Below are 10,475 nucleotides of genomic sequence, written 5' to 3' on the forward strand. Positions count from 1 at the left end.
TGTGTGTGTGTGTGTGTGTGTCTCTGTGTGTGTGTCTCTGTGTGTGTGTGTGTCTCTGTGTGTGTGTCTCTGTGTGTGTGTGTGTCTCTGTGTGTGTGTGTCTCTGTGTGTGTGTGTGTCTCTGTGTGTGTGTGTCTCTGTGTGTGTGTCTCTGTGTGTGTGTCTCTGTGTGTGTGTGTCTCTGTGTGTGTGTGTCTCTGTGTGTGTGTGTCTCTGTGTGTGTGTGTGTGTGTGTCTCTGTGTGTGTGTGTGTGTGTGTCTCTGTGTGTGTGTGTCTCTGTGTGTGTGTGTCTCTGTGTGTGTGTGTCTCTGTGTGTGTGTGTCTCTGTGTGTGTGTGTCTCTGTGTGTGTGTGTCTCTGTGTGTGTGTGTCTCTGTGTGTGTGTGTCTCTGTGTGTGTGTGTGTCTCTGTTGTGTGTGTCTGTCTGTGCTTGCCTGTCTGTCTGTACGTGCCTGTCTCTGTCTGTCTGTGCGTGCCTGTCTCTGTCTGTCTGTGCGTGCCTGTCTCTGTCTGTCTGTGCGTGCCTGTCTCTCTCTCTGTCTGTCTGTGCGTGCCTGTCTCTCTCTCTGTCTGTCTGTGCGTGCCTGTCTCTCTCTCTGTCTGTCTGTGCGTGCCTGTCTCTCTCTCTGTCTGTCTGTGCGTGCCTGTCTCTCTCTCTGTCTGTCTGTGCGTGCCTGTCTCTCTCTCTGTCTGTCTGTGCGTGCCTGTCTCTCTCTCTGTCTGTCTGTGCGTGCCTGTCTCTCTCTCTGTCTGTCTGTGCGTGCCTGTCTCTCTCTCTGTCTGTCTGTGCGTGCCTGTCTCTCTCTCTGTCTGTCTGTGCGTGCCTGTCTCTCTCTCTGTCTGTCTGTGCGTGCCTGTCTCTCTCTCTGTCTGTCTGTGCGTGCCTGTCTCTCTCTCTGTCTGTGCGTGCCTGTCTCTCTGTCTGTCTGTCTGTGCGTGCCTGTCTCTCTGTCTGTCTGTCTGTGCGTGCCTGTCTCTCTGTCTGTCTGTCTGTGCGTGCCTGTCTCTCTGTCTGCCTGTGCGTGTCTGTCTCTCTGTCTGTCTGTGCGTGCCTGTCTCTCTGTCTGTCTGTGCGTGCCTGTCTCTCTGTCTGCCTGTGCGTGCCTGTCTCTCTGTCTGTCTGTGCGTGCCTGTTTCTCTGTCTGCCTGTGCGTGCCTGTTTCTCTGTCTGCCTGTGCGTGTCTGTCTCTCTGTCTGTCTGTGCGTACCTGTCTCTCTCTGTCTCTCTCTGTCTGTCTGTGCTTGCCTGTCTCTGTCTGTGCGTGCCTGTCTCTCTGTCTGTCTGTGCGTGCCTGTCTCTCTGTCTCTCTGTCTGTGCGTGCCTGTCTCTCTGTCTGTTCGTGTCTGTCTCTCTGTCTCTCTGTCTGTCTGTGCGTGCCTGTCTCTCTCTGTCTGTGCGTACCTGTCTCTCTCTGTCTGTCTGTGCGTGCCTGTCTCTCTGTCTGTCTGTGCGTGCCTGTCTCTCTGTCTGTGCGTGCCTGTCTCTCTGTCTCTCTGTCTGTCTGTGCGTGCCTGTCTCTCTGTCTGTCTGTGCATACCTGTCTCTCTCTGTCTGTGCGCCTGTGCCTGTGTGTAACCACCTGTGTGATGATGGGGGCAGTAATGAGCATATCCTCACGGTTTTGGTCCTCCTGCTTCTCCCCTCCCTCCTCCTCAGTGCTGCACACACACCAGTTCCTGCAGAATGAGTATGCCCTAAGCTTGGTCTCCTGCAAGCTGGGGAAGGATCAGAGCACGTACTTCCTGGTGGGGACGGCCATGGTGTATCCAGATGAGGCAGAGCCGAAGCAGGGGAGGATTGTGGTGTTCCAGTACTGCGACGGTGAGGGGGCAAATGACGACAGATTCGGATCCTGGGCGCTGGTAGAGTGAAAGATGTCTGTCCTGGTATCATTGGTGGCAGGGGTGAGGTTGACCGGGTTAAAGGTTATAGTGGAAGGGTTGGTAGGGTAACGAATTCTTGCATCAACAATGGTTTCTAGCATGGACAAGGTTAAATGTCATGACCCTGGCACTAGTGATGTGAAAGGCCGTGCCGCTGGTGCGTTAACGATGAACGCGTGTGCTCTGTGCAGGGAAACTGCAGACAGTCGCAGAGAAGGAGGTGAAGGGGGCCGTGTACTCGATGGTGGAGTTCAACGGGAAGCTACTGGCCAGCATCAACAGCACGGTGAGTCAACGGGCATCAGGCTGGGGTTAGTAGAGGAGGAAGGTGGGGGATCAGGGTGGTTGTGACTTGGGTGTGTGACCCCCCTTCCTACCCAGGTGCGTCTGTACGAGTGGACAGCAGAGAAAGAGCTGCGCACCGAGTGTAACCACTACAACAACATTATGGCTTTGTATCTGAAGACCAAGGGGGACTTCATCTTGGTGGGAGACCTGATGCGCTCGGTGCTGCTGCTGGCTTACAAGCCCATGGAGGGCAACTTCGAGGAGGTAATGGGAAACCAGAGGGGGAGAGGAGTCTGAGAGGGAGGAAGGGGTGGGGGGGGGGAGACGGTGGAGGTGGGGGGGGGGTGTCCGATAGTGTTGCTACTGCTGGTTTATAAACCCTATGTTCCCCCGCTTCCTCAATGAGTTCTTCCCCCCGCTCCCTCAATGAGCTCTTCCCCCCGCTCCCTCAATGAGCTCTTCCCCCCGCTCCCTCAATGAGCTCTTCCCCCCGCTCCCTCAATGAGCTCTTCCCCCCGCTCCCTCAATGAGTTCTTCCCCCCGCTCCCTCAATGAGCTCTTCCCCCCGCTCCCTCAATGAGCTCTTCCCCTCGCTCCCTCAATGAGCTCTTCCCCCCGCTTCCTCAATGAGTTCTTCCCCCCGCTCCCTCAATGAGCTCTTCCCCCCGCTCCCTCAATGAGCTCTTCCCCTCGCTCCCTCAATGAGTTCTTCCCCCCGCTCCCTCAATGAGCTCTTCCCCCCGCTCCCTCAATGAGCTCTTCCCCCCGCTCCCTCAATGAGCTCTTCCCCCCGCTCCCTCAATGAGCTCTTCCCCCCGCTCCCTCAATGAGCTCTTCCCCCCGCTCCCTCAATGAGCTCTTCCCCCCGCTCCCTCAATGAGCTCTTCCCCTCGCTCCCTCAATGAGCTCTTCCCCTCGCTCCCTCAATGAGCTCTTCCCCCCGCTCCCTCAATGAGCTCTTCCCCCCGCTCCCTCAATGAGCTCTTCCCCTCGCTCCCTCAATGAGCTCTTCCCCCGCTCCCTCAATGAGTTCTTCCCCCCGCTCCCTCAATGAGCTCTTCCCCCCGCTCCCTCAATGAGCTCTTCCCCCCGCTCCCTCAATGAGCTCTCCCCCCCCGCTCCCTCAATGAGCTCTTCCCCCCCGCTCCCTCAATGAGCTCTTCCCCCCGCTCCCTCAATGAGCTCTTCCCCCCGCTCCCTCAATGAGCTCTTCCCCCCGCTCCCTCAATGAGCTCTTCCCCCCGCTCCCTCAATGAGCTCTTCCCCCCGCTCCCTCAATGAGCTCTTCCCCCCGCTGCCTCAATGAGTTCTCCCCCCCGCTCCCTCAATGAGCTCTTCCCCTCGCTCCCTCAATGAGCTTGCTCTCTCCCTGCTCTCGTAGTGAGCTCTTCCCCCCGCTCCCTCAATGAGCTCTTCCCCCCGCTCCCTCAATGAGCTTGCTCTCTCCCTGCTCTCGTAGTGAGCCCGCTCTCTCCTTGCAGATCGCGCGGGACTTTAACCCTAACTGGATGAGCGCGGTGGAGATTTTAGATGACGACAACTTCTTGGGAGCTGAGAACGCGTTTAATCTGTTTGTGTGTCAGAAGGACAGGTGAGGGCGGCTTCCGATGGGTGGGTGGGTGGAGGGCTCCACGGCGGGCAAAGTCAGTTGAGGGGGCTTTCAGGCGATGGGACGGGGCTGCGGGGAGAGTGCTCATGTCTGGGAGTTTCTGGTATGGACGGAGATATCTGAGGGGAGGGTGGTGGTAGAGCCGAGGTATGTGGGCACCTGTGGGCAGTGCCAGTGAGGAGGGAGGGTGACTGGGGTCTGTATGGTACAAACCTTTGATGCCTGATGTGCAGTTCAAACTGTGCTTCTCCACCCTCTCCTCCACCCCTCTCTCCGCCCCTTTCCAGTGCTGCCACCACAGACGAGGAGCGGCAGCACCTGCAGGAGGTCGGCCTCTTCCACCTGGGGGAGTTTGTGAATGTCTTCTGTCACGGCTCACTGGTTATGCAGAATCTGGGGGAGACGTCGCCCCCAACGCAGGGCTCCGTGCTCTTTGGGACAGTCAATGGGATGATCGGTAAGGCTAGGTCCCCAGTACATGCGCTGCAGGAAAAAGAACCGCCCCTCAGTGGGGCCGGGCCCGCTAGCTGCCTTGGGCAATGAGGGCGAACCAGCCAGGTGATGTCATGGCCGTGAACCCCCCCCGCCCAGCTTCACGCGCCGCCAACCTGCCAGGCGCGCGTGCAGTAGCCGACACTGGGGCCGGGCCCGCTAGCTGCCTTGGCCGCCGCGATGCACGACCAGATTTTCTGAAGATAAGGAAATTGTCTTCAGAACTGGCGACGGAGCGCTGGCCACGCCCCCTCTCCCCCCCCCCCTCGGTTCAGCCAATGAGAGCGAACCAGCCGGGTGATGTCCTGGCTGTGCCCCCCCCCCCACACACACACAGCTGCACGCGCTGCCAGGCGCGCGTGCAGCAGCCGACACTGGGGCCGTAAGACCTGCAAGTGTGCCGAAGCCGTCACTTGGCCGCCTATCCCTCTGTCTCTCAGGTCTGATGATGTCTGTCTCTCTCAGGTCTTGTGACATCGGTCTCTGAGAGCTGGTACAATCTCCTCCTGGACGTTCAGAACAGGCTCAACAAAGTCATCAAGAGTGTTGGAAAAATCGAGCACTCCTTATATCCTTTATCATAGTGTTTGGCTATGTATAGATCTGTGTGTGTGTGTATATTTACTTACTTACATACATACATACATACATCACGTCCTGAACAGCAATACCGGCTCCATACCTGTACCGAAGCTGTGCGTAAGCGGGGAGACTATAGAGCCTGTTACAAATGCGTTATTTACATCAGTTATGCACGTATATGACGATTGCAGTACAGTACATGCATCGATAAGTGGAAAAAAGGTCGTGCTTCACTTTAAGTACATTTTCGCTTTACATACATGCTCCGGTCCCATTGCGTACGTTAATGCGGGGATTGCCTGTACTATATTGAAATATATATTTTTATTTCAATACTCCAACTGTAAGTCCACATGTAATCAGGAAACAGAGTGGAGAGTATATATAGAGATATGTAAAATAAAGTAACACCATATGCAAACAGGTCAGAGTTCAGTCTCTGTATAGAATAATTGTAGTGTTGTAGAGGAAGTCTTGGCGCTGCTTGTTCATGAACATTTCCTGCTTCCTTTATGCTCAAATTCACTATAAAATAGAAGACCGCACAGAGACAACACTGAGTGTGTACAATTTATTCCAAACCGCACATAGATTGCACTCACATTTGCGCTTCCTGAGTTAAAAGCACATCAAATCCGCTCTAGCCTCCAGTGTGAGGCCCCAGCAGACCCCTGGAGACAGGCCACCCACAATGCACTCTGTCCGAGCGTGTCTCCCTGGTGCCGGCTCTTTCCTCCGGTCCTGCGCACTTCAGCCGGGAGGTGATGTCACTTCCTGGATGGTCCGTCAGGGAACTCAGACCGTCGTTGATCCGCCCTACGCGTTTCGTGGAGATTTCTCGCTTTCTCGGGGGGGCTTCTGAGGGCTCCATGCAGAGTTACTTATATTCAAATTAACAATTGCAGCGCACAAATATTTAAGTGTCTCTGTGTACTCTTCTATTTTATAGTGAATTTGATCTAAATGTGTGTTTAATCAGCTAGATCATTCCTTATATCCTATGTGTGTGAATGATAAATGTATACCTACCAAAACACACACACACACATCCCTACACATGCCTACGTACACGTCTTGTTGATATTCTGAAACCTTAATGATAACAGTGTAGAATGGTGATTGATTTATAAGGCGCTATGTTGCATAATGATTGTCGTGTCATAAAGATGGTCTCTGCATCTAATCAGGGCAAGCCTGCTTCCTACAAATTCAGCTCTCTGGGCTGATTGTTTTTGTTACTCAGTTTGGGAGAATTGTTGAGTTTGTGGTGGGGGAGGGGGGTGAGGTCCCTCCAGCCTTCCATCCCTCCAGCCTTCCGTCCCTCTGTCCCTGCAGCCTTCCGTCCCTCCGTCCCTGCAGCCTTCTGTCCCTCTGTCCCTGCAGCCTTCCGTCCCTCTGTCCCTGCAGCCTTCCGTCCCTCTGTCCCTGCAGCCTTCCGTCCCTCCGTCCCTCCAGCCTTCCGTCCCTCTGTCCCTGCAGCCCTCCGTCCCTCTGTCCCTGCAGCCTTCCGTCCCTCTGTCCCTGCAGCCTTCCGTCCCTCTGTCCCTGCAGCCTTCCGTCCCTCTGTCCCTGCAGCCTTCCGTCCCTCCGTCCCTCTGTCCCTGCAGCCTTCCGTCCCTCTGTCCCTGCAGCCTTCCGTCCCTCTGTCCCTGCAGCCTTCCGTCCCTCTGTCCCTGCAGCCTTCCGTCCCTCCGTCCCTCTGTCCCTGCAGCCTTCCGTCCCTGCAGCCTTCCATCCTTCCGTTCCTGCAGCCCTCCGTCCCTGCAGCCTTCCGTCCCTCCGACCCTCTGTCCCTCCAGCCTTCCGTCCCTCTGTCCCTGCAGCCTTCCGTCCCTGCAGCCTTCCGTCCCTCCAGCCTTCCGTCCCTCTGTCCCTCCAGCCTTCCGTCCCTCCGTCCCTGCAGCCTTCCGTCCCTCCGTCCCTGCAGCCTTCCGTCCCTCCAGCCTTCCGTCCCTGCAGCCGTCCGTCCCTCCCTGGAGCATTCCGTCCGTCCCGTCCCATGAGCCTTCTGTCTGTCCCGTCCCTGGAGCCCTCCGTCCCATGAGCCTTCCGTCCCTCCGTCCATGCAGCCTTCCGTCCATGCAGCCTTTTTTCCCTCCACTATGTAACTCCTTCATCCCCTTCAGTTTGGGTTAGCGTTGTCTACATTTCCTTGACCCTCTCTGCGTGTGTCACCTGGAGGTCATTTCAAACAGAGCGAAAGACTGAGTCGGCCACTGGATTTATAGACGGGGATCTGATCGAGAGCTTTCTGGACATTAGCCGGCCAAAGATGCAGGAGGTGGTAGCGAATCTACAGGTGAGAAGAAAGGGGTCGCCTTCGCTGTCTCCCGCTTTATTGTATTGTATGTCTTTATTTATATAGCGCCATTAATGTACATAGCGCTTCACAGTAGTAATACACATGGTAATCAAATAACAGATAATATAAATAACAGATCATGGGAATAAGTGCTTCAGACATTAAAGTAACATTAAGGAAGAGGAGTCCCTGCTCCGAGGAGCTTACAGTCTAATTGGTAGGTAGGGAGAACGTACAGAGACAGTAGGAGGGAGTTCTGGTAAGTGCGTCTGCAGGGGGCCAAGCTTTATGTATCATGTGTTCAGAATATCCACAGTGCTATTCATGTGCTTCTTTCAGCAAGTGTGTCTTAAGGTGGGTCTTAAAGGTGGATAGAGAGGGTGCTAGTCGGGTACTGAGGGGAAGGGCATTCCAGAGGTGTGGGGCAGTCAGTGAAAAAGGTTTAAGGCGGGAGAGGGCTTTAGATACAAAGGGGGTAGAAAGAAGACATCCTTGAGAAGAACGCAAGAGTCTGGATGGTGCATAACGAGAAATTAGGGCTGAGATGTAAGGAGGGGCAGAAGAGTGTAAAGCTTTAAAAGTCTGCAAGAGTATGAGATTTCCTCCAGAGGCATTCAGAGCAACGAGTGGAGGAACGCAGCATGCGCGTATGGGAATTTAGCCAGGGTCTAGGGTTAGAAGAGCGAGGACAAGGCAGAGTTGTAGTTCCTGACCAGGTTGTCGGGATCCGTAGCAGAGCTGAGAGAGGAGAGGGAGGAGCGTAAAGTGGACTCAGTCAGAAAAGTGAATAGAGCGCAGGTTTCTGCAGGACTGGGGGGTTAGATGGAGGTGGAGAAGGGGAGAAGCTAGATAGAGAGAATGAGATGAGGTGATGGTCAGAGAGAAGAAAAGGGGAAATGGAGAAATCGGAGAGAGAGAAGTTTTTAGTGAAAACCAGGTCTAAGTAGTGGCCATCCTTGTGGGTGCAGGCTGCAGTCCACTGTTGAAGGCCAAAAGAAGAGGTTAGAGAAAGAAAGCGGGAAGCCCAAGGGAGAGAGGGGTCATCAATGTGGCAATTGAAGTCCCCAAGGAGAAGAACAGGGGAGTCTGAGGAGAGAAAGAAAGAGAGCCAGGATTCAAAGTGAGAGAGAAAGGCAGAAGGGGGATGAGTAGAGGTAGGTGGACGATAGATAACCGCCACATGGACAGGGAGAAGAGAGAAGATCTGGACAGTGTGAGCCTCAAAGGAGAGAAAAGCAAGAGATGGAGGAATAGGAAGGGTTCGGTAACGGCAGAGAGAGGAGAGCAGGAGCCCCACGCCTCCACCCCTGCCATTAGGGTGTGGGAGAAGGAAAGGCCACCATGAGAGGGCAGCTTCCAGAGCAGAGTCAGACTGAGTGAGCCAGGTCTCAGTTATAGCAAAGAGAAGCAGGGAGTGAGAGAGAAATAAGTCTTGTTGGAAAGGGAGCGAGCATTCCAAAGTGCACAGGAGGAAGGGAGAGAGGAGGGAGGGTGGCAGGGGATGGGTATGAGGTTGGAGGGGTTGACACCAGAAGGAGTAACTGCCAGGCAAGGACGAGAGCATGTAGGAATAAGGCAGGGACCAGGATCGGGAGAGATATCCCCAGAAGCAAGGAGGAGAAGCATGGATAGAAAGAGGATGTGTGAGGATGATTTGTACGGGTGTTTTGTAGTGCAGGGGATATAGCTGTGTGGTGTCAGAGGATCCAGGTAAGAAAGGAGTTCATGTGAACAGAGAAGTGGTGAAGGAAGGAGACATGGAGATATATGAATAGAGTTAGAGACATACTGAGGCTGGTAAAAAGAAGTGCATAATTTATATCCCCAACCACACAGGGTGTCCCCCTAGCCCTTCCCCAACCACACAGGGTGTCCCCATAGCCCTTCCCCAACCACAGGGGTCTCCTTTCAGTACGTCCATCTCATGCAGTGTCCCATCTTCCCTAAGTACTGTGCCCACACAAACCGCACCTTCCACCCACCTTTCAACCAGTGCATGTTACTGTATATCACCTCCCTGTCTTTCAGATTGATGACGGCAGTGGGATGAAGAGAGAGACCACCATTGACGACCTGATAAAAATAGTGGAAGAGTTGACGAGGATTCACTGATTTTTGTGGTCTCTCCCCCCCCTCCCCCCCCAACATATTCTTCCCCCCGATACCCTCCCAGCACTGCGGGAAGGAGCCTTCCCCGGGCCTAATGGACAGTGAAACCTGCTTGTAATGAACCCTGTCAGTGCCAGGGAAGTGTGTACCTCACGCTGCCGTGCTTCTGCCACTGAACCCGTTGGCTACCAGCGCCAATGCATCACAGGCGTCTCTGGTGGCAAAAAGCCGAGTGGGTCGGTGTGCAGGAGTTTGCCCCTCCCCCTCTCCACAACCCTGCCATTCTTGTTGTTGTCGCCCTGTACTCATACTGTTTTATTTTGTTATATAAACATGGTGAAGTGGTTCCCTTAAGGACTCCGGAGGAAGTGTGGTGTGTGACATCATAGTCTGCAGGAAATGGGATGTGTGACGGCATAGTCTGCAGGAAATGGGGTTTGTGACATCATAGTCTGCAGGAAAAGGGGTGTGTGACAACAATAGTCTTTGCTCTGATGCTACAGAGCTCTCCCCCCCCCCTCCCCAGTCTACCCTTTGCAAAAGGGAATGGGGGAGGTTATTTTCTGAGATTTTAGAAAATAAATTGGACTGGAATTGAAACTTTCTCCAAAGCCGATTAAGTATATCCATTATTGTGAGGAGCTGTGTGTGCGTGTCAGTGCTGGAATAAAGTGAGGTGGGACTAGGACGCAGGTGCAGCGATGGAGCAGTGTGTTTAGGGATCAGTACGGCACACGCAGAGCAGGAGGCCCGCACACTCCTGGTGCAGAGCGCAACGGTCTCCCACCCAGGTCTTGCACGGGTGGATCTGCCCCCAATAAACCGGAAACAGATTTATTTAAATCTTCTATAAGGCACTGATCACATGCTACAGTGCAAGCAGGCGCCGTACACACGCAGGTATTACCACTCCATGTACAAGAGTGTATTACAATGCCAGTGCTCCGTGCGGAACTGTGCTACAGCGTTACATAATCCAGAGTCCCGGAATGAGAGGTCTCTGTCATCCATGTAAATACACATTTATATCACTACAATGGCCTCAAGAACTGCAGTGTCATGGTGTGTGTGTTCTGTCTGCACCGGTGTATTTGTATCTGGTGTATTTGTAATAAATTGTGAACAGCACCTGCCCGGGAAGATGTACATGTGAACATGCAATGTAACATGCGCTGTAAGACATACGAACACGTGACGTAATAATATAAC

The 10,475-nt window shown here is 54.0% G+C and overlaps 1 protein-coding gene across 1 annotated transcript in view; it reads left to right on the plus strand.

The window, feature by feature from the left end:
• DDB1 (damage specific DNA binding protein 1) overlaps positions 1 to 9,877 on the plus strand; it is a 40,974-nt gene extending 31,097 nt beyond the window's left edge. Inside the window, exons 19-26 of the mRNA XM_075566990.1 lie at positions 1,658 to 1,822; positions 2,076 to 2,170; positions 2,266 to 2,436; positions 3,654 to 3,763; positions 4,069 to 4,238; positions 4,739 to 4,841; positions 7,031 to 7,154; positions 9,186 to 9,877. Of these exons, the coding sequence (XP_075423105.1) occupies positions 1,658 to 1,822; positions 2,076 to 2,170; positions 2,266 to 2,436; positions 3,654 to 3,763; positions 4,069 to 4,238; positions 4,739 to 4,841; positions 7,031 to 7,154; positions 9,186 to 9,269 (1,022 nt within the window). The 3' untranslated portion in view covers positions 9,270 to 9,877. The remainder of the gene's footprint in view (positions 1 to 1,657; positions 1,823 to 2,075; positions 2,171 to 2,265; positions 2,437 to 3,653; positions 3,764 to 4,068; positions 4,239 to 4,738; positions 4,842 to 7,030; positions 7,155 to 9,185) is intronic.
• The last annotated feature ends 598 nt before the right edge of the window (positions 9,878 to 10,475 follow it).

Source organism: Ascaphus truei, chromosome 12 (assembly GCF_040206685.1).
Source record: "Ascaphus truei isolate aAscTru1 chromosome 12, aAscTru1.hap1, whole genome shotgun sequence".
In the NCBI taxonomy this organism is placed as follows: domain Eukaryota; kingdom Metazoa; phylum Chordata; class Amphibia; order Anura; family Ascaphidae; genus Ascaphus; species Ascaphus truei.